This window comes from Vidua chalybeata, chromosome 13 (assembly GCF_026979565.1).
Source record: "Vidua chalybeata isolate OUT-0048 chromosome 13, bVidCha1 merged haplotype, whole genome shotgun sequence".
Lineage (NCBI taxonomy): Eukaryota > Metazoa > Chordata > Aves > Passeriformes > Viduidae > Vidua > Vidua chalybeata.
This window is the reverse complement of record NC_071542.1, coordinates 3,041,097-3,063,922: the sequence shown is the minus strand read 5'-3', so window position 1 is coordinate 3,063,922 and position 22,826 is coordinate 3,041,097. Positions and strand designations below refer to the sequence as shown.

General features: G+C 47.9%; 2 protein-coding genes across 9 annotated transcripts in view; one reads left to right on the top strand and one right to left on the bottom strand.

Annotated features, from left to right (window-relative positions):
* Positions 1–242: 242 nt before the first annotated feature.
* On the top strand, positions 243–3,760 carry NR2E3 (nuclear receptor subfamily 2 group E member 3). The gene is made up of 8 exons (XM_053954893.1): positions 243–300; positions 1,359–1,509; positions 2,219–2,322; positions 2,406–2,654; positions 2,744–2,925; positions 3,139–3,370; positions 3,446–3,551; positions 3,628–3,760. The coding sequence occupies exons 1-8, from the start codon at positions 243–245 to the stop codon at positions 3,758–3,760; spliced, it is 1,215 nt and encodes a 404-aa protein (XP_053810868.1).
* Positions 3,761–6,541: 2,781 nt separating this feature from the next.
* The window catches only part of MYO9A (myosin IXA), a 172,363-nt gene continuing 156,078 nt past the window's right edge, over positions 6,542–22,826 (bottom strand). For 5 of the 8 annotated variants that reach the window (XM_053954759.1, XM_053954766.1, XM_053954762.1 and 2 more), the window contains 17 exons: positions 22,560–22,672; positions 22,005–22,162; positions 21,393–21,619; positions 20,994–21,110; positions 20,327–20,515; positions 19,378–19,425; positions 18,610–18,721; positions 17,669–17,730; positions 15,634–15,826; positions 15,013–15,141; positions 14,572–14,677; positions 14,040–14,171; positions 12,721–12,844; positions 11,879–11,932; positions 9,646–9,848; positions 9,329–9,471; positions 6,542–8,923 (listed from right to left, as the gene is read on the bottom strand). In XM_053954759.1, the coding sequence (XP_053810734.1) occupies positions 8,436–8,923; positions 9,329–9,471; positions 9,646–9,848; positions 11,879–11,932; positions 12,721–12,844; positions 14,040–14,171; positions 14,572–14,677; positions 15,013–15,141; positions 15,634–15,826; positions 17,669–17,730; positions 18,610–18,721; positions 19,378–19,425; positions 20,327–20,515; positions 20,994–21,110; positions 21,393–21,619; positions 22,005–22,162; positions 22,560–22,672 (2,598 nt within the window). In that variant the 3' untranslated portion in view covers positions 6,542–8,435. The remainder of the gene's footprint in view (positions 8,924–9,328; positions 9,472–9,645; positions 9,849–11,878; positions 11,933–12,720; positions 12,845–14,039; positions 14,172–14,571; positions 14,678–15,012; positions 15,142–15,633; positions 15,827–17,668; positions 17,731–18,609; positions 18,722–19,377; positions 19,426–20,326; positions 20,516–20,993; positions 21,111–21,392; positions 21,620–22,004; positions 22,163–22,559; positions 22,673–22,826) is intronic. The other 3 variants (XM_053954761.1, XM_053954763.1, XM_053954765.1) reach the window with 3 other exon arrangements.

Genomic DNA, 22,826 nt, shown 5'->3' with positions numbered 1-22,826 from the left:
CACCTTTTTAATTCTTCATCGCGTGGCTGATTGATCCCCCCCCGCCCCGCGCAGACACTAAAGATTAAGAGGGTGACAAAGAGGCGGCTGCTTACACAGCGCCCGCCGCTAAGCCGCCTTGAAGAGAGCAAGGCAAGAGCCCCGCTGGCCGCAGAGCTGCCGGAGCACCCACCGCCTGGCCAGACCCTCCGCGGGGATCCACGGGGACGGGACAGGGATAGGTCGGGAACGCCGGGTGCGGGATGGCTGCGTCCCCGGCAGGGTCGGTGGTGAGCGCCGGGCTGGATGAGAGTCCCACGGGTAAGAGGTGGTTCTGCTGCAGCGGGCGCGACACGGAGGGACATGGGTTTTTCTCTGGGATGGCTGGGCCCCCACTGTGGGCACTCCCCAAGATGCCTGGGGGTCTTCTTCATGGTTCTCTTCTGGGATACTTGGAATCCACATAATGGTCAATCACCAAGATACTTGGGGTCCTCCATTGCAGTTTTTCTCTGAGATGCCTGGGATCATCATGGCCTTCTTCTGGATGCCTTTGGTCCCCGTCGTGGTCCTTCTCTGGGGGTCCCTATTATATGGTTCATCTCCAAGACACCCAGTGTCCCCATCACAGTTGTTTGGGATGTTTGGGTTCTCCATTGCCAGCCTTTTCCAGAATAGCTGGGCTTCTCCTCATGGTCCTTATCCTGGGTGCCCAGGGTCCCCATCATGGTCTGCTAGCATGCCTGGGGTTTTCAGCTGCCATCCTTCTCCAAGATGCTGAGTCCCCATCATGGTCCTTCCCTAGGCCAGGATGGCTGCAGTGCCCGACCCTCTCCGTGGTATCCATGGTCCTGATTTGTGCTCCTGCTCCAGGATCCCTGAGCTCCCCAGCTATGCCCCTTCTCCAGGATTCCTGGGGTACCCTGTAAAAACCCTCACCTGGATACCCTTGGTCCCTGGCCCTTCACCAGGATCCCCACAGTTCCCTGCTGTGACTCTTGTCTGGGGTGTCCCATGTCCCCAGAGCTGTCCCTTCTCCAGGACACCTCCTATTCCTGATTGCAGCCCTTCTCTGGGATGCTTAGTCCCCTTCCTGGGACGCCTGGTGTCCCCATCCCTAAGAACACCATTTCATCTCTTTTTTAATTTTCAAAATTCCTGTGAGAGCTCATCCTGCATCACTCTGTGTGCTGGGGTGTGGGAAGATGGTGAACCTGTGTAGTCCCTGAGGTGTCCCCATTCATGTCCCTGGGCTGAACCAGCAGAGACAGGAGCCACCCCATCTCCAGGATGCTGGGAGGCAGCAGGGACTGATGGGTGGGACGAGGGACATTGGGATGGCCAGAGTCAACCCAGATGTGATGGTTCCACTTCCAAAGGGCTGAGCCCAGCGCCCGGGAAGGAGCTGAGCCCGGTGCTGCTGTGCAAGGTGTGTGGGGACACCAGCAGTGGGAAGCACTACGGCATCTACGCCTGCAATGGCTGCAGCGGCTTCTTCAAGCGCAGTGTCCGCAGGAAGCTCATCTACAGGTGGGAACAGGGAATCCCCACAGGCCAGGGAATGGGGGGACAGAGGGGCAGAGACCCTGCGGATGGGCATCTGGGGGGCAAGAACCCGGGTCCCATAGACAGACACCATAGAGGAAAGGACACCCCACAGGGCAGGGACCCCAGGAATGGCCACCCAGAGTGTCAGGGATCCAGGGGATGGACACAGTGGGGCAGGAGTGGGGGGAACAGGCACCTGGCAGGGTAGGGACACCCAGCAGAACAGGGACCCCATGGGGTGAGGCACCCAGCAGGGAAGGGATGGACACCCTGTGGGACAGGAACCTTGCAGATGGACACTCAGCAGGACAGGGAGCTTGGGGCAGGCCCCCAGTGGGGTAGGGTACCCCGGAATGGACACTCAGCAGGCCAGGGACCCCAGGGCATGGGCAATGGGTGAGGCAGAGACCCAGGGGGACTTAAAACCACTCAGGGGACAGGCATGCAGGGGGAGAGGCACCTGTGTAAAGGGTGTCCAGAGCCCCCTGATGGGGCCAATACACCCATCAAGGCAGAGCATTCACTAGGATAGCACCCTTGGAGTGGGGACAGGGCACCCACTGGGGACAGGACACCTCTTGGGGACAGGGAGGGAACCCATGGGGAGAGACATGGTACCTATGGGAGAGGACCCTCCTCGGGCACAGGTGCCACCTCAGGGGCTGCAGCCATGTGCCACCTCTCCCCATAGGTGCCAGGCGGGGACAGGGCTGTGCCCAGTGGACAAAGCTCACCGCAACCAGTGCCAGGCCTGCCGGCTCAAGAAGTGCCTGCAGGCTGGAATGAACAAGGATGGTAAGATGTAGGGGGACACACAGTGACAAACCACAGGGGGTGACAGCGGGGTGGCCGGTGCTGATGCCACCTTGTTTGCACAGCTGTGCAGAACGAGCGCCAGCCCCGCAGCACGGCCCAGGTCCAGCTGGACAGCATCCAGCTGGATGCTGAGCTGCCCCCTGAGCATGTGGCCACCACATGTGAGGTCCCCCCATCACCTTGTCCGGCTCCTCGTGGTCCTGGTGCCACTGTCACCCCGGGTCCCCGAGCACCCACACCACCCACCAACCATCGCTTCATGGCCAGCCTGATGACGGCCGAAACCTGCGCCAAGCTGGAGCCCGAGGACGGTGGGTGGCTGCCAGGGAAGAGGGGGGTGGGTGGGTGGTGGATGTCCCCGCAGTGTGATGACAACCAGTGTCCTCTTCCACCCCTGCAGCTGATGAGACAGTGGATGTGACGGGCAGTGAGCCGGAGCGGGCAACTGGCGAGTACCAGGTGGCACCGTACCCGGCAGCCAGCCCCGAAAACATCTATGAGACCTCAGCACGTCTCCTCTTCATGGCAGTGAAATGGGCCAAGAACCTGCCTGTCTTCTCCAACCTGCCCTTCCGTGACCAGGTGGGGTTGGCAATCTCCATGAGGAATTGGGGATCTGCCTATGGGGCAACAGGAACCCCAAAAAAGTAGTAGCCAGTTGGGGTAGCTGGAGCATATCCACAATATTCTTAGGGTTCCTTGCAGATGCTTGTCAGCCCAACCAGCTGTGGTAGCTACAGGTCCTGGAGACTTTGGGGGTGACAGGGGTTTTGGGGTTCCCCTCATTCTCCCCAGGTGATCCTGCTGGAGGAAGCATGGAGTGAGCTGTTCCTGCTCTGTGCCATCCAGTGGTCCATGCCCCTGGAGAGCTGCCCGCTCCTGGCTGTCCCCGAGCCGACCTCTGGGAAGCTGCTGCCGGCCACCCTGGATGTGCGGGCACTGCAGGAGACCCTTGGCCGCTTCAAGGCGTTGGCTGTTGACCCCACGGAATTTGCCTGCATGAAGGCCGTGGTGCTCTTCAAACCAGGTGAGGCCACCCCCAGCAGCCACCAAAGGCCATCCCCATGCCCCTCCCCAGCCTGTCACCCCCTTGTCCCTGCAGAGACCCGTGGCCTGAAGGACCCTGAGCAGGTGGAGAACCTGCAGGACCAATCACAGGTGATGCTGGGCCAGCACAACCGTTCCCACTACCCTGGGCAACCCGTCAGGTACTGCTGTCCCTATGTCCTCAGGGGTGACACCAGGGTGGGACACCCACCCATGGCCACTGCTCCATCCCCGCAGGTTTGGGAAGCTGCTGCTGCTCCTCCCAGCGCTGCGCTTCATCTCCTCGGAGCGCGTGGAGCTGCTCTTCTTCCGCCGCACCATCGGCAACACCCCCATGGAGAAGCTGCTGTGTGACATGTTCAAGAACTGAACCCCCTTCCCTGGCTTGTCACCCTGCACTGGCAACCTGTCACCCCGGGGATGTGAAGGCGCCCACGGTCCCATCTCTGGGGCAATGTCCAGGACTCTGGAATGCTGTCAGCTGGGAGGTGGGAGCAGCTTCCCTGGGGGTGGAATGGGGCTGTCCCCAAGCGCGTGCCCAGTGCATTGGCAGCACTTCACTGGGGTCCATCTCGATGGTGTCCCAAATGCTGGAAGAACCCAGGTAGAGGCACTTTGGCACCATGAGGACCTACTGCCACCCAGGGGGCAGCCTCGGGGACGCTAACCCAGGGATGAGGCCAGCCTGGGGCATGACATCAGCCAGGGGTGACAACAGCCAAGGGTGGTGCCAGCCCGGGAGTGACACCAGACTGGGATAACCTCAGGTTGATCCCAGGCCAGGGCTGACACTGGACAGGGGTGACCCCAGCCCGGGGTGACACGCGGTGACAGACTCTTGTCCCTGTGTTCCGGGGTCTCCCACTTGTGCCCCCATTTTATACTCGGAATAAAGAGAGTTTTGCAGCCAGAGTCCCTGTGTCAATGACTTGGGTCCCCTTGGATGGGGGACTGGGGGGACCAGCTGAATGTTAATAACCCAAATAGGAATAAATAAAAATCAATAATCTGAATATAAGTAACTTGAAAATAAATTATCTGAATGGAAATAAACTAAATATAAGTAAAATTAGTATAAATAATCTCAATTAAATAATCAATATAAGGAAGGTAAGTAGGAAAAAAAAAGGAATGAAAATAAAATGAAAATAAATAACCTGAAATTATCTGAATATAAAAAAAATAAATAGAAATAATCTGTTTGCAAATATTCTATTGGAAAGAACCTGAACAAAATAATTTAAACAGAAATATAATGAAACTAAATAAACGGAAATACTTTGAATAGAAATTAACTGAAAATAAACTATCTTAATGTAAGTAGATGAATATGAATAATCTGACTGGATAAAATGGGCATTACATAGTAAAAACACAAATAAAATGAAATTAAATAATCTTAGTAGAAATAAAATGCATGTAAATTATTGGAATATCTGCTTTGAAATTATTGGAATATATCTGCTTTGAAATCTCCTTAAATAATCTGAATAGAAAGAAAATAAAATGAAATAATCTGAAATAATATCAATAGAAATAAATTGAGAATAAACAAACTGCATATTAATAAGAGAAGCATAATTAATATCATTGGAAATCAACTGAATTAAATTAGGTGGACAGAAATAAAATGAAATAATCTGAATAGAAAGAAATTGAAAATAAATAGTCTGAATATGAACAGTCTACCTAAAACTAATCTATAGAAATAGAAATAATCTGAATAATCTAATAGAAATCTAATAGAAATAATAGGAAATTATCTGAACACAGAAAAATTGAAAATAAATTGTCTAAATATAAATAAAATAAAAAGTATCTGATTAAAATAATTTGTATATAAATAATATGTATATACATAAATAAAAATAATGTGAATAACAAGTAAAATAGCAATTCTGTGCATATAAATAACGAGAATGTGAATAACCAGCATGAAACAATCCAAAGGGAAGTGATCTGGAGCCCCCGCTCCCCATCCCAGCTCCTCCAGCCACATGATCAGGATCGGGAAAATCCACAACTTCATAACCCTGTGGAACAAATGGAACAAGCCCCAGACCCCCGGGATGTGGGCAGGGGGCAGCAGGAACGACGTCCCACTGGGAATTCTTGGCCTTTGCAGAATGACACTTTTATTTGTCCGTTTGTCAGTTTGTACAAGACTCCGAGCGCGGGCGATGCGGGATAATATATCCTCTTACATACAGACTCTGTTTAGTTTACAAGCAGTGACTTTATAAATTACTTAGAAAACTTTCCATGAAAAATAACAATAATTCCCCTCGCAGCCCTCCAGTAGTCAGTACATTCAGCCCTCTGGAAAACCCTCTGGGACCCCAAATCCTGCCAGGGAAGGGCTGGGAAGGAGCGGGGGAGTTGCCGGGGGAAGGGGACCCTGGAACACGCCGTTATCCCTCCAGTCCTGCCACAGCTGGATTTGATATATATGTATATATTTCTTTTACATGTGTTTTTCTTTAGACATATAACCACACATATTATATATATATATATATATATATATAAAGAAACATATTTTCTATATATTCTATATATATTCCATACATTTATCTCTGTCAAGAAGTCTATTTTCTTTATGTATTTTCCCTACATTCCATACATTTTTATATGTATGAAGAAATAGAGAGAAAATATATTTCTTTATATATACTATATATTTCCTTTATATATTTCTTTACAGAGAAATACACTCTTTATATAAAGAAATATATAAATATATGTGAAGAAACATATATAAACATACATATTAAACATATATTAAATATATGTTTAAATCATATAACATTAAATATGTTTCTACATAGAGAAGAAATACATTAAAATATATATAAAGTAATAAATATTCTTTATATATAGTACATATCTTCTTTATATATATACTTCCTTATATATAGAAATATGTAAAATATATACATAAGGAAATATATATTTAATTTCCTTTATTTACTTCCTTATATATAAACATATAAGCATATATACATAAAGAAATATGTATTCTTTATATATAGAATATCTTATATATTTATATATAAATATGTACTATATATAAGACATAGAAAATACATAAATGTATTTAGTCTTAATATTCTTTTTATGTTTTTAAATTATACAGAGAATATTTATTATTTTGTGTGCACATTTTCTTTATATATAGAATATATATATTATTACATATGTTCTTTATATATATAAACATCACTTAAATACATTTTCCTTACATAGAGATTAAATGTATATAAGGAAAATAAATAGATTCCAAAAGAAATTAGATACATATACATATATATATGCACACATATACACGCATACATATAAACACACATATAATCTCTGTGTGTGTGTGTGTGTATGTATATATATATGCATATATATATTTGCCCCAGTCAGATCTGACATCCCTGCTCTCATCCCACGGGGATGAGAAGCCTGAGGACGAGGCTGGACCCTTCACTCATGCCCAGGATCTCCTCCCCTGGGGCCATTTTAAGGGCAGTTCTGGGGTTTTTAGCTCAAGAGGCTCAGAAGGCTGGTTTGGCAGCAAGCACTCAGATGCTCCCAGCAATCCCAGCTCCCAGAGAATTTGGGATGGCTCTCCAGGAGTTTCCACTGTTGTGGTCACCATCTGCCTTCTCAGTGCATCCGTGTCCGTCCCCAAAGCTCTGCTTTCCCCTCTGGGACAGGGAAAACCCCATTTTCCCCCGTGGATGGGGATGATTGACTTGGTCTTGCTCCACTCCCAGGATGCAGCGCCAAGGCCGATGCTGTTCCCACTCTCCCTGCAGCATCTGTCACTTCCCCCATTAGAAAAAAATTAAAGATAACATGAAAAAAAAATCAAATTTCAAATATCAAATTAAAAATTACCCCAATAAATAAACCATCCCTGGAAAGGGCAGGGGGAGAGGGGACCGAGGAGCAGCTCAGCCAAATCCAGTCCTGCCGGGAGAAGACAAAATACTCAGGAAAACTCAATTTTTTTGCTATTTTCCCCATTTTTTATGGCATTTCAGGAAAGGATGAGCCCCAGTCCACCCCACCTAGGAGGACAGATCCAGCCTTTGTAAATCTAATTATTGCGCTGGGGCTCCTGATTTTGCCTTTCCAGAGGCTTTCTGGTACCTAGAGCTTCTCCCGGTGCCACTGAGGATGATGATGAGACTGGGGAGGGATTACAAGCTGAGTCAGTAACTAGCATCGATAATTAGTCCTATGATGGGTTATGATGGTATAATTACACCTCTAGGGATTTCTTGCTGAGAATAAAACTCCATGTTTTATTGAGTGATGGCCTGTGACACCAGTGGTGACACCAAAGATGGCTCAGCCAATTGCTCCCGTCCTCTCCAGCCCAAAAATAATAACAATAATAATAATAGTAAAAAAAAAAAAAAGTTCTGTCTGGGGAAAAATATTAAAAAAAAATTAAAAAAATATATATTTACACAAAACTCCAGGAACCAGCATATAAACAAATATTGCTTCAAGTAGTCCTCGATTATTATTAATTATTATTATTAATACTGATGATCTCAAAAAGAAAAAAAAAAAAGGAAAGATGGTTAGGTCTCATTAAAAAATAAAAAAACAAAGGGAAAAGGTGATTTTTGGCAGGTTTTAACACTTTTCCATGCACTTGGCGTTGGCGTGGATGAGGTGGTTAAAGCGTGGAGGGCTTGGCTGCAGTGGAGCCAGCTCGGGATGCTCCTGTGGGATTTTTAGGCTTGGTTTGCTCCTACCAACAGGCGATGGCAATTCGGCACAAGGATTTGGCAGCGGATGCGTCCAGACGTGGAATGCTCTGAGGGGAAGGGCCAGGAACCGGTCATTGCCTCCCATCCCTGTCCACCCCCGGCCACCTGAAGGTCTCAACCCCCCCCCAAATCATTAAGGCCACCATTAAAACTGTCCCCTCCCGGCCTTTTTAATTAAGAATTCATCTCCTGGCGTTAACGAGGAAGTCATCAGAGCATTGCCAATGGGGAGGATGCCCCAGCATGGATGCAGCTCCGGGGTGGAGCATCTCAGACCATGAACTCATTGCTCCCCATGAGGACAAGGGGTTGGGTGGCAGCGCAATCGGCCTCAGGGTTCCTCTTGCGTCCCCCTCCAGGCCCCCCATCTGGGGGCTCTTTGGTTTTTGTGGGGGAAGATTTCACACTCTTCAGTTTCTGTTTGCCTTTCTCTGGGTTGAAGGTCCCGCGCGTGGTGAACTGCGGCCGGTCCTCGGGATAATGGAGAGGCCCCGTCAGGCCCTCGGGGCTCGCCCGGGTTTCAGGGGTCTCGCCATGTCCCCCTGCTCGGTAGAAAGGAGATTTGGAGTACATCTGGAAGCGCTTCCGGGGCAGGTGGGGCAAGCAGGAGGTGGATGACTGGGAGGAGGAGGAGGAGGAGGAGGAGATGGGGGCGTCGGTTGGCTCCGCTGGGTCCAGCCGCATCCTGGGGTGCCGTCGCAGTCGGCTTGGCCCCTCAGCCTTGGCAGGGCGCAGGGAGGTAAGTGCTACACTTCTCTCTGCAGGGGCAGAAGGACCACAGATGGTCAGCACCCAGACACCACCCAGTATCCAACCACCCGCTCCCTGGGGTGGAGCCAGGACAACATTCCCAGCATCTCGGTGGGGGCAGCATCACCCCAGATGATGCAGCAGTGCTGTAAGAATGCTCACCTCCCCACCAATCCTGGCTGCTCCCACCCATCCCCCCAGGGCCACATGCTTGGACCCTTAACCCCCATCACTGCATACATTTAAACTGTTGACTTTAAATACTTGAAAATCCCAAATAACCCTTCCCAAAGCAATAGAAAAACATGGTGGAAGGTATCCCTGCCCATGGCAGGGAGATGGATTTCATGACCTTTGAAGGTCCCTTCCAACCCAAACCATTCCATCATAAACCCAAGAACACCTGGATTTACCTGAGCGATCGGAGATGGCTCCTTCGGAGTCGAAGTTCAAATTTTCGGAGCTGTCAGCTGTGCCAATGGAGGCTTCGGACTCGAGGGTTTCATCGTCGGAGGCGCGGGGCTCCAGTGTCAGCATCTCAAATGTCAGCTCCTCCCTGCAAAGCCAACCCAGCCCCATTGAACCAACGGGACCAAAAAGATGGAGAGAAGAAAGGGAGGCACATGCACCAAGAGATCATGGAGGGGTGGAGCCCTCTAGTTATCAACCACATGACATCAAGCAACATCCAGAGGCTGGGGACATGGCTTGAACCCTTGGCCAGACTCACTTTTCCTTCTGCAGGCTCTCGATCTGTTCAGTCAGCACCTTCTCCTCCTGCTGCATGGCCACCTGCTGCTGCTCTGTCACTTCCATCTCCATGGCCTCCTCGCTGCTCAGGGTCTCCTCAGGGACATCTGTCACTGAGGGCAAGCGGCCGGTGACAGGGGACGCGGGGCTGGGGAAGGCGCCGCGTCGCACACGTCCTTTGCCCTGAAGAGAGACAATGGTGTCACTGCCACCAGCCAAGGTGATGCGGCAAACACTCAGGTGCCAACCACACTGCTCTCCCAAGAAGCGAAGAAGAAGGCCCCAGACATCGATCCGCTGCCAGATGCACCCCAGGCCCTCAGGCTGGGAGAAGTACCAGAAGGACTCCACACATTGGAGGGGCTGGGGATGGAGGTGGTGAGGATGATGCTGATGGATCAAGTGCAACTTGGTCCAGGTCCAGGCAAGCCCAGCTGGCAGCAGGCTGGGTCTCCACAAAACCCACAGCCTGCACGATGGGAAGCTTGACGGTGGCTTTGGGTGGGAGCATCACCAAGGCTTTGATTTCAGGGCACCTGATAAAACCTGTTTTATCCTTGGATCAAATCTCACATCCTTCCCTCATCCACCCTTGGTATTTCCTGAGCATCACAAGGATCTCACTGACCCCTTCAGCAAACAGGAACTCCCACCAAATTATGTTGTCCATGCCATGCTACGTCTCATCTACAGGAGATCCAAAAACCAGGACCATCTCCAGTGGTCCATTGTAAGACAATCAATGTGGATCTCTGTGCTCACAGTTGAACTCGCTCTGATCTAATGCAGCTCTGAAGAACTATCTCATTTTTAAAAATACTGAAACTGAAAACAAAAAAGGATGCAGATGGTGGTGGTAGAGGTGGAGATATATATACACAACTGCTTTAATCTTCTGAGGATCAGCTCTACAGATCTGCTCCATGGAGCAGAGGAAAATGGAGGATTCTTGGAGATGAGGGACATGGTAGATATTAAACAATTTTTATCCTAACCATTATCATGACCAGACTTCTCATCTTCTACATTCCAGATCCTGACATGACCAGGACTAGGAGATGTCCATCACTTGCTGCCCTCCCTTGACAACCATCACCAAGGAAGATCCTGCATCTCCTTGGGGTTAAAGAGCTTGTTGCAGCTCAATTTTGCTCCCCCTATTTAACCCCTACAACTGTAGCATCCCTGGGTCTTGCTGACAACCCATGTGCTCAGAGCAGATTTTCAGGATAAGAGATCCTCCCTTTTTCCCTTTAAAAGCCAGATTTCCTCCATTTTAGCCCTTTCATCTTTTAACTCCACATCTCAGAGATCTTTCTTTGTCTGCAAAGGCTCTCCTGTGCCCCGGTGTTCTTCTGATGACACTTTTCACGTGGGTTCCTGAGCTGAAGCACAGCTCCCTGAATCCTATTAGCCAAAAGCCCCAAGATCCCGAAGATCCCACTGGCTCGTGGACTTAAGCCCCTGAGAAATGCCATGCTCAGGGGAGCAGAGCTCAAATTTTGCTCTTCTCCACCTCCTGACACTCATGGATGTGGAAGAATGGGGGGAACCTGAGGGAACTTTCATCATGGGCTGAGCCTGGTAGGAAAGGAAACAGCTCTATGAGCATTCCCAAAATCCTGCAGGTGCTTTTCTTGCCTGTCACAATCTCACAGAACTCAAACTCAAGCTGCGATGGAGTTGGGGAATACAAGACTTGCTGGACTCCTCCTCATTCAAACCTGGGTGTTCTGACCTTGTGTTCAGGGTGGTGGTGCTCCTCCTCCACAAAGGTGGAGGACACCTTTGGATGCCTTGTAGTCTCCAAGGCATCCAAGCTGAGGGTTTTAGTCACCATCTTCAGAAACAGTAGCACTGTAAAAGCAACTTGATGCTGAAATGCATCCTGAGCGAGGAGAAATCAAGGTGAGAAGGGAAGGGATGAGTCAAGCAAAGTAAAAAAAGAGGGAAGCACAGGATGGAAAAAGAAAATAAAATAGAAAATTAAAGTAGGAAGGGAAAAGGGGTGGGAAGCGTATTTCTGAGGAGCTGCGTGCAGGGATGGCCAAGTGCCAACCCCAAACTCCTGTGCCCACGGGACCTGCTGGAGGAACGGTGGCTCCGAGGAGTGGCGGGACCGGACAGGTCACGGACAATGGCCAGTGGGACAGAGCTGGAATGAGCGACGGTGACACACAATGAGGGAGGCGGCAGCTGCCGTTTATACATACCGGGATTGAACTGCGGGTTATGCTCATAAATCTAACTGCAATTAGTACGGGCTTCTGGATTAGAGAGGAGATGAAAAGGAAAGCAGAAGGTTAGAGTGCACATGCCGCCGCCCCTCCAAAAACCCCTTTGCTCAGTTTGAGGTTTTTTTGGTTAACTGAGATGAGTGGGGCAGCTCTGCAGCACCAGCTACTCAATCTTGGGCAGCCCCTGCTTGGATTTCATCCCCAAAAAGCAGAAGCAATGTGTCCCTGAGGATCACAGGGGGCAGGTCCAAGCAGAGGGGGCTGCTTGGCTCCTCAGCCCAAGCCTGTGCTGACGGTGCTGCACCAGGTCTGTCCCTCTCCTGCAGCCCAACAAGCCAAGCACAGGTGCATCCACAGCCTGCCGGCCCCTGCAAGCATGGAAGCTCAGTGAGATGGGTTTGAGGCTCCCAAAAAGGCAGTGAGGGAGCAGGGAGAGCCTTTGGGGAACTCATTTTGGGTTCAGATAATGTGACTGAGCACGAAAAACAATGGTCCAGGTCACCCAAGAGGTGATGTTGAGATGGTCACTGAAAGGTCTGACTCAACTCAGGACCAAACAAGCTCACATGAAGGTGGAAATGCTGATCAGGAACATCTGAGCAGGAGAGACAATGTGTCCATGGACTGTTCTCACCTCCTCATGCTTTGGTATGACTCCCTGCAAATGTGAAGAGTCACCAAGGGGCTGAGGGTCCCTGGCTGAGGGAGATGGTGTGCAAGAGGTTTGAGAGGCTGGGATAAGCAGGAGAAGATAAGGTAGGGTGGCTTCAGGGGCAAGGAGGGGACAGGAGAGGACAGAGAGGGCTTTGGCATCTCACCATAGACCTGCGGATCAAGGAGAGGCGACTCTTGGCTTTGTTCTCTGCGAACTCCAGGCTGTTGATGTCTTTGAGCCGAGCCTTGTACTTGTTCATCTGCTCGATGACAATTAATTCCACACAACTAAGGGAGAAAAAACCCAAAAGAAGACAAAATGGGAGGAGGAAGCCATTTGAATTGAGCTGCTCTGTCTTGTCTTGGCTTGTCCTTCAACAGGATTTCCTGGTAGCTTCTCCCTTAGTTGCAGCACATCCTCTCATTTTATTACAAGGAAAGGATTATTTGGAAGATCTGCCCTGATGGAAGAGCAGAGAGGAGAAAGCTCCAGCTGGGAGACAGAGGATGGTGAGAACTCTCCTAAAAAGAGTGATCATGGGCTAGGGATGGATTGAGGGACAGCCTACAGATATTAACAGCCTACAGATGGTCAAGGATCCCACCAGAGAAATCTATCCCCCTTGGAAGAGGGAGTGGTGGAACTCAAATCTGGAGAAGACAGGTTGATTCCAACTCACTTGCACGCAGTAACCGTGCAGCAGCTTGTGCAATTCAGCTGGCTGTTTAATGTTGTCAGGAGGGTGTTTGGGGAAAACACTTGTGATAAAATGAGAGATGTGCTGGAGCTGAAGTGTGAGGGAGAAGCTACAATGAAATCCTGTTAAAGGACAGGTGCTCCTGCCAGCTGGATCTCCAAACATGTTCTGGTATTCAACAATTTTAATACTTACTGGAGGTAAAACCACCCCTTTCAGAAGCCTAGCCCTTCACTGAAGGGTTTTCATTATTGTAATTGACTCCAGTATCTATTTTAACACCCATTTAGTATGAGCCAAACTGAATCTGGGCAAGTACTTCACTTTTTCTCTGTAAAACCTTTTCAGTTATGGCAAACACCATAAATAAATCTAAGTATATTAATATTACTGTTGCTGCAGACCAAACAACTCACCTCCTTCAGTAAAAAAGCCAAAATCAAGTAATAATCAAGATACGCTTGCCAAAAAATGAACTACATTAACTATAAAATCATGTCAGCACAAACTCCACCTTTTCCTGCCAGGCAGGAACAGAAGCTTATCCACCCTTGGGGATCCTCCATCACTTAAAAATCCTCATTTAACAACTTCTTGGAGATTGAGAGGATTTCAAATATCTTCATGCAGATACATTTATTTGCATTTAGATGCATAAATTACTATGTGTTTATCCCTTTATGCCAAAGCTGTCAATTTTTCAGCCATTTGACCGTCGTAGGGGTTACCAAGATGTGAATGGTGATGTGGTGGTGGAGCTAGCTCACCCAGCCCCAGGCTCTTACGTGGTGGTTTTGCTGATGTCCTGAACGCTCTGTAGTGGGTCTGTTGTGTCAGGGCAGCGGAGGATGCAGGGAGCAAACACAATGGCCAAGGCATTGGCTGACATGCGGTTGGTCTCTTCTTGGAGGGCAATCCTGAAAAAACAGGGATTAAGAGAGAAGTCAGATGTAGAGGCACCTCCACTGCACCTTTTGCACATGGTCATGGCTGAAGGGAGGAGATGATATTTCTGTGGTGCAATCTTGCTTTGAGGGAGAAAGACAAACCTCAAGACATCTCAGATATTCCCAAGGCAACAACCAGCCGTTTCCACCCAAAACCTTGTCCCTGAAGTGGTGAGAGGGACCACAGAGCTGTAGGAACCACAAGTGACCAAAGCACAGCAGAGGTCACTCATCAATACAACATCCCTTGGAGAAACAGCTCCACAGCCACCTCCTGGGAGACAGGGTGGATGCAAAAGCCTCAGCTGTTCTGGTGGGAAGGATGCCTGACCATTCTGCCTTTGCCTAAAGCTGCCCAGGCCCAGCATACCTGACCAGGTGGAAGATGAGGCGCTCCAGGGTGCTGAGGTGGGTGCGGGAGAGCTGGTCGATGACCGAGTATACCCCACGCACTGTCTCCTTCCTCTCCTGGAGGCCTGTGGAGAAACCACCAGAATTTAGGGGCAGCTTCTGCTTCTTCCTCCTATTTAAAATGGTGCTTCTTAACACTTAATTTTACTACTTAAGAGACAGAACTTTGGGGCTGAAATTAGCTGAACCATGATGCAAAAGCCACTAAACTGAGACCAAATTGCCAGAGATTTTGTATAAAAAACCCTTTATAACCAAAAAATCAGACTTTGAAACCAGGTAAACGCAATTTGGCAAAACCAGCTGGTTTGGCCCCAAAGAGTGAATGAAAAATTTGGCACTCAAAGTTGCCACCATTTCCCTCTACCAAGGGAAAGGGATAGTGAGGGGAGCTCCTCACCCATCACCCGCAGGAACTCCTCGTAGAGCTCAAAGGTCATGAGGGGGTTGGGCAGATCTCGGAGCCACTGCTTGAACACGCTGGCAATGACGTGGATGTTATAGTCGTCTAAATTCACGTTATTGATGTCTGGGTTTGGCACCAGATGAAGCAAGAAGGAAAAGAACAAGAGACAGTGATCAATACGAAGGCCAAGGCTGGACAAGGTAACCTTTAAAGGTCCCTTCCAACCCAAACTGTTCAGTCATAAAGTATTCTAAAATAAAATATGTTTACATGCCTTTAATACCAACAAAGCCAGCTTTTACCAGTTCCACATGGTAAATTAGAGAGTAATACATTTTCCAGGGCAAATAACTTCAGGTGGGACCAGGATTTCTTGTCTCACTGACTGCTAGGGTGTAAGTAAGGCAGCACTTTCCCTCAGTTAGAATGACTTTTTTCGTGGATTGCTCCCAAAAAACCCATGAGTTGGTGACCTGAGTTATGGCTGCTAATGTGAAATCATTCCTTGCACAGCCTGGAGTCAGGAATGCTGAAACATTCCACCATCCTCCCATCCAACTTTGCTGCTGCAGAGATTTTCCTCCCCATGTAGGATCTTTTCCCCTCTCCTCTTACCTGTATCGAGGCCTTGCCGCAGCTCCTTGATCTTGTTGGTGGATCCCGATTTCCTGTAGATGCCCTCCGTGTATAGCCCATGCATTTCGATATAGTTGATGAGTTTCTCCACCAGCAGCGGCACCGCCCGCTCCTCACTGGTCAGCCGGGACAGCTCCACGCCGAACTGCCGCGGTGAGAGCTCCGGGTCGTGCTGCACAGGAAAAAGGAAAAAGGGATTGAAATCCTTCTGCGATGCAATGCTGGTGCAGCTTTGGATCTGACTATTCAGAGTCCTTCAGCAGGTACAGGAGATGTGTGAGTCTAATAAGGACAGGACACGGGTCTTGTGATGCTAACCCGGTCTCTGGATATGCACCTGAAGGCAAAAAATTTGGATTTTCTTTCTTTAACCAGCCTCACTGTAGTTATATTCCCAGCCTGGCAGAGCCAACGCAGCTGTGCATGGTCCTCCTCCACCTCCTGCCCCTCTGACACCATCTCCAGGGATGATTTCACCTCCCAAAGATGCACAAAGCAGAATAGGCAAATCTGAATCTTGGGTATTTAAATCAACTTGAAGCACTGACAGTTACAAAACATCAATGAACAAACAATATGACAAAAAAAGAACAAGAAAAGACCTATCTACACCTGTCAGGAAGGGCCCTTTTGCCAGTTGCAAACTCTCACTGGAGAGTTGCTATCTGGTAAATTCAAATGTGAAGAAAGTTCTCCTGTACAGGAGATTCAGGATTTGAAAAGTCAAAAGATCCAATAAAATATTGACACAAATTCTCAGTCCTAGCCAAAGAAAGGTGAGATGCAACTCTGCCTTCAGCAAGGCACTGGCTCCCCTCACAATCACTCCTGCATTTTTCTTTTTCCCACTCAATGCCATCCTTTCATTGATCCTGCAAACCTTAGGAGCAGATGGGTGGAAAGTCCCAATGTTGTTTCTTCCTCATGACTGATGGTTTGTAGCTCCCTGTCACTGAGAACAACCCTAAAAACACAAATTCACCAAGCACAAAGGAACTGGAGCCTTCCTAGAGAACTTCTAACTGCCCAGTGCAAAGCTACCCATGAAGACACAGTGAACTTGCTTCCTTGGATGCAGCACAAAAACTTCCTTGTGCAGAGAAATCACAACAAAGAAGGCGATTCCAAGAATGTCTGAAAAAATTACTCAGAGATCTCAATGAACTTCCCAGATTTTAGAGCACAAATCTTATGAGGCATTCCCAGCTCTTGCAAAAATAGTGCCAGAAAGGAAAGACTGCAGCAAAAGATCTATATATATTCAAAATACAAATATATTCACATACACACACATCTTTAATGTATATATTCAGATTATTCCTTGGGAAAAATGGACTCATGCAGCTTTCTGGGGGCTGTCTATTACGGAGGTTGTTCTCCCCTGAGAAGCTTCCCAGGGAGCTGATAAAACTTTCCACTCATTGTCGTGACTCTATTTCTTTCTTCTGGGCACAAAATAAGCTATTTAAAACATCCCCACCGAATCCTGATGATTCATTGTTAGCTGGGATGACCTGCTGCACTCATTCCCTGTTCCCCATACCCTTAAATCCAGTAAACAATATTTAATTCCCCTCTAAAGAGGGCACTGAACATCCTCCACCTGCCCTTCCTCACTCAGCTGTGGCAAGCAAGGACCGTAGAGAAAAAGCCTGTATTTCCAAGAATAACCCCAAATTTCCAAATCCTTAAAAGCTACAAAGCTAGGGAAATTCCTATTATTCTGTGTGGTTACAAGGCAGGGAACGACACTGCAACATCTGCTGCATGACTGGGCAGATCTACAGTGACTCATCACCACCGCATAATTCCCAAAATATCTACAAAGCTCTGGCTGGAGAGACCTCTGGGGATCTCTGGTCTAAGCTCCTGCTGAAAGGAGAGTTATTTCCAGCATTCTATCAAGCTTTGCACCTCCAATAATTTTTATACATAAAATTTTTATACATGTAATTTTTTTTGGGATCATTGTCTCAAGATATCTAATGAAAGTAAAGCAATGAGAGACATTTACCTTTTTGGAGCACTTGGTTGTGGTTTTAAGACAGCACTTCTTGTGACAAGCATATTTACATACTGCAATGGAGAAAAGGAGTGTTTAATTATCCCAAAAGTCACATTGCTGGAGAAACAGGAATTCACATTAATTGAGCCGCACTTCTCAGAACCACCAAGTCAAAAGCATGCTGCATTTGCAGTTTTCAGGGCCAAGTCTGTATTAGATCCACTCAAGCAAAAATAATGAAGCCTTTAAAATTAAAGGTGCCATATTTACATCCATGAAACATTAAACCCTCCCCCATCCTCCCAACAGATCAACTCAGAGTACAACTCATGAGAGCTATCAGATACAGATACCCTCAGAGACTGGAAATGGCACCTCCTTTGTATTCTTGCTGCACTGGGCCTGAAACGCTTGAGGGCTGATGCTACCAAACTAATCACAAAAACGGAGGAGGGAGGATGGAAAAGGTTGATCCATCTCTTGGGTTTTTCCAAAAAGATGTGTATCAGGCTTTTCCATCATCCCTCCTCCATTTTCCTGATCTCCCCAAAAAGTCACATGCCTGGAGGTCATGTGAACAGGTGAAGCCAATGAGTTTGCCATGGTCAGCACCCCCACAGGCATCCTAGGGACACATTTCCACACCTGACTTTACTGTCCTTCCTACTATGACAGTTAAATGTGTCTGACCTTAAAAGATGGCCACATAACCCGATGGGATAAGATATTTAACACAAAGTTCATTAACTGTGCTAGGAAGGTCTGCTGGGGTGGACTTACTAGTTGACTTTAGAAATCTTAAGACCTGTCCCTAAAGCTCTTCAGGTCTTACAAAAATCAAAATTATTTGAGCATGGGGTTGCAGGAAACAGCAGTAAACACATCTCAAAATCCCCAAACTCATCACTGTGATAGAAGCACAAGAAAAGGATCAAAGAAAGGGTGCTTACATTTACAAACAGAAGCCCTGTCCATGATCCAGATCAAGGAGGAACAATATTCACAGTATGTGGGGATGCTGTATTGGGTTGCCTTGAAAATGTGACCATTGTGCTCTTCCACCTGGAGGATAAAGGTTGGGTAGTGAGAAAAGGGAGCGAGTGCTCAGCCTGCTACAAAATGGAGAGATGAACACAGACAGCCCTTCAACTTTAGCTCTTGCTTTTATTTGGTATTTTTGTTTCTTTTTCAGCCCAGCAACCCCATAGAGAACCCAAACCAACATCCGTCTTGTAGGGGAACCGAACCATCATGGAAACAGGTTGGAAACTCTTTGACCAAGCTTGGCAGGTCAACTTCTTCATGTTAAGAAGGTTTTCTATGCATCTGTGGCCCCTTCTTTTGGCTCTGCACCTGCACCCTTCCTAGTACCATCATATCCCTTAGGAAAACAGGAGATGTAATGTCCTCCATGTCTGATCCCGGAGATGTAAAAGACATACTGTAAACTTATGCAGAAAGTTGGAGCAAGACTGTTTTTCTCTGAGCCCTTTTCTAACAACCCTCAACATTACATTTATGTCTTGGCTGATGAGGGATGTGTTTTGAGAGCCAACCCAAGTGATCCTTGATCAAGCAACGCAAATCCACCGCAAACGTCTTTCTAACATGTCCTTTCAGGTCTGATGTTCAGATCTCAGCCCAGGACGTGTCACCAGCTGTCTCTTGACATTCTGGCCCCAAGGACATTGATTTTTTAATGTGCAGGATTAACTCACCACATCTGCTTCCTTTTTCCTTCTCTTTTTTCGTTCCGTTTTTGGTATCTGGTGAGGGAAAGAGATTTAACTCAATTTTTGGGCAATTTTGCCAGGTAAGGAGTATACAGAGGGCACATATCTGGCATTGTCCAGTGCCTTCCAGCCCCATCCTCCAGTGCACCTGCAGCCCCAGAAGAGTCACTCTAGAAAACTGTCGTATGGATCACTCCAGTTTTGGAATTTCCCTGGACAGCTTTTCTTATCTTCATCTTGGAGCTGGGAATAGCTGCTGCTCCAGCTCTGACGCCACCAACAGTGACCCAAGGAAAACATGATGCTCGGCCTGCTCTGAAGAAAACCTGCCTGGAGAGGAGGCTGGAGAGGACTTGGAGCAGAAGAGCCAGGAGATGGGATATTTGTACAATAGACACCATTTCTACAAGACACCATCTCCCAAGCCCAACCTTAGATCCTGTGGTTGGCCTTGCAGACAATATCGAGAAGAAAGTGAGATCAGGTCTGTGACACAGTGCAGGCTCTTTCTGCTCTAAGAATAGTACCTAGACCTGAGCCACTGCCCATGTCCCCTTCTCCTGCAACCCAACCCATAGTGATGTGCATGGTCACTTGGGAAGTGGTCAGGAGACCTAAGAGGGTGTATCTCTTTCAGCATCCCTCAAAGTTTGAACAAACCCCCCAGAACTAAAGAAGCACCAGGAGCTGCCTTTCCAACCATGCACAGTTGGCTGCACCTTTGCCCTGGAGATAATATCTAGTCCTTGGCAGCCCAGTGTGATCTGGGGTTGGCTGAGCCCAGTGACACACAACCAGTGAGTCACATCTTGCCTTGTCCAGCTCAGCTTAAAGCTGAGAAGACAACAGAAGGTCCCAGGTGTCTACAGAGGCACAACCCCATGGAAATATCGTTCTCAAACCTTCAAGGGAGTTTAAGAAAAGTGCTGAGTACCTTCCCCGCAGTGTAGTCCAGGGGTTTGTACTCTATCATATATTCATCCAGGAAGACTTTGAAAGTATTGACCCAGACTTTAACTGGAGACTCACTCCAGTCCCTCTGCTCAAGCCTCATGGTCTTCTCCAGAATCTGCTCAAATAAGGCGTAGAGGTCCTTGTAGCGGATGCTCTTCCCATCGTCCATCTTTTAAGGAAATAGAAGCAAAAAGAAAAGTGATTTTTATACAGCCCAGATTTTTCTAGACACTTTTTCTTCTCCAGAAAGTTATTTCAGCCTCACCAGCTTCCAGCTGCTTGGGGAAACTCCAAGTATGATAAAGAGAAGGAAGAAAGGATCAGACATCTCCACCACCAGCAAAGGTAACACAAAGGTTTCCAGGCACTTTGGATGATAAATTGGAGTTTATTAACTTTCTGTCATTCTCCTTTGCCTGGGAGCAAAGCTGTAATGAGGAACAGGAATCTACACCCAATGTATCCCAAGAGATGGCTCATGAGGAAGAGTTAGTCCAAATTTAGAAAATGGGACTGAATACAAAGGAAGCATATCCATCCTTTGGGATGAGCAAACCAGGGCATAGCAACATCTGTACCACCAGGAGGATCCAGAATATTGCCTTTCTCCTGGAGATGGAAGTCTTACCCATCATCTGGTCACTTACTGCCAATGCTGAGGAGTAAAAACTGAAGATGTTTTGTCGGAATTCCTTCAGTGCTTTCTTGAACACGACATCCACCAGTGTGTCCTTCTTGCTGTCCTCGTTGTCCAGTTCATTCATCTGAGAAAACAAGGGGGTTTTTACACCCACGACTCTTTTGCTGCAGCAGAGCTGGATGTGTGCTGGTGTGTGATGAAGCAGCACTAAGAAGCAGCTGCTCCACCATGATCACCAGGTGGTTTCTACTGCATGAAAACCAGAAACTTCTCTAGACCTGCCCTGTCACCCTCAGATGAATTATGAGCATTAGTACAGCTACCTACAGGATAATTTTTAATTTATTGCTTTTGCATGCTCCTGGATCTCTGTGCTGATTTATGCAGCAGTGAGGGCAGGAGTTACCTTTTTCAGGAGAAACTCATCCATGCTCTTCAGGTCGCTGGTGCTGGTTATGATCTGCAGGGAGTCGTTCTGCCACTGCACGGGCTCCAGAGCCACGTTGCTGATCTTAACGCTGCGCTTGCGCTTCACTTTGGGAGAGGGTTCCTTGTTCTCCTTGAATTCCCGCCGGTAGATGCCCGACAGCTCAGGACTCCGTGGGGGCGTCAGGTGATGAGGACCCAAATCTGCTGGTGACAAATGAAAAGATGGAAAGAGATTGAGGAGCAGATGAAAAATAATTGTGACACTAAAACAGGGAGATGGGCATTGGAAGAAACCTGTGGAGGAGAAAAGCACAGTGTAGAACTCAGGAAGATTAAACGTCATTTCTGCTTTGGTTATTTCCTTCCTCAAGAGAGGAAACATCTGTCCATGTCCAGATGGTGACTGGAAGGATTAGCGACATGGAATTCCTTGAGATCCATTATGGATCCCACTCTCTAACCTACTTGCCATCGCTCTGGCTTGACAGCGTCCATGTATTAAGAGACATGAACCAGCATGGAAATATCCCAATTTCCCAACCCAGTTTCTCTCTCCTTACAACTAGTCCCATGTCCCCCCACCATGTACCTTCGCCAAGCTGCAATCCAGGAATGGCTTCCCTGCCAGGAGCTTCCTGCTCTGCGTACAGCTCCAGCAGCTCAGACTGGGTAGCAAGCTTCTCCCGGGGGGTCTTCTTCTCTCCCTGCTTTCCCTTCACCCAAAACCTCATCTTGGCTCGTTGAGGCCTGGAAATAAGTCATGGAAAGAAGAACTGCTTTAACTAGGAAAGGTCTTTCTACCCAAAACTATCACAATCTTCTGAACATTCCTGAGGAGATAAATCCACGCAAGTTCTACCAGGGAAATGTGGCTACTCGTCCTCAGCAAAGGAGAGAAGCTTCAGTTTCATGCATGGGATTGGGTGGTTTGGGACAAGACGTTTGGCTCATGTCACCAAAACTTAATTGTGGTGTGAGCCACACACACACTGATTGGGCCTGCCCATGGTAATGTAGAAAAGGTGGGATGGGTAATTCATGCTGCAGGTGGGGCTCGAAAGGAGCCTGGATGGCTCAACAAGGTGTTGGAGAGCAAGAGGGACACAGGAAGGACTTGTCTGCCATCTCCAGCCATGATTCCTACCTTCCATCTGGAGTCAGACTCTTCTGCGTGGCTGCCAGCTTCCCAATCTCCCCCTGGGACATGGTTTTGTGCAGTTTGGCCTGGCCTTCCCCCGAGGTGAATCGCTGCACGGTCTGTAACGATTCCAAGCATGAAGCATTTAAAAATAAGACAGCTCTTGGGATACCAGATAGGTTTTTTTTTTCCCCTATCAAAAAGCAGCTATTTAATTTCCTACATCTTTATTTCTATTTGCCTACAGTTGAAAACCTACAGTCTTGGTGAGCC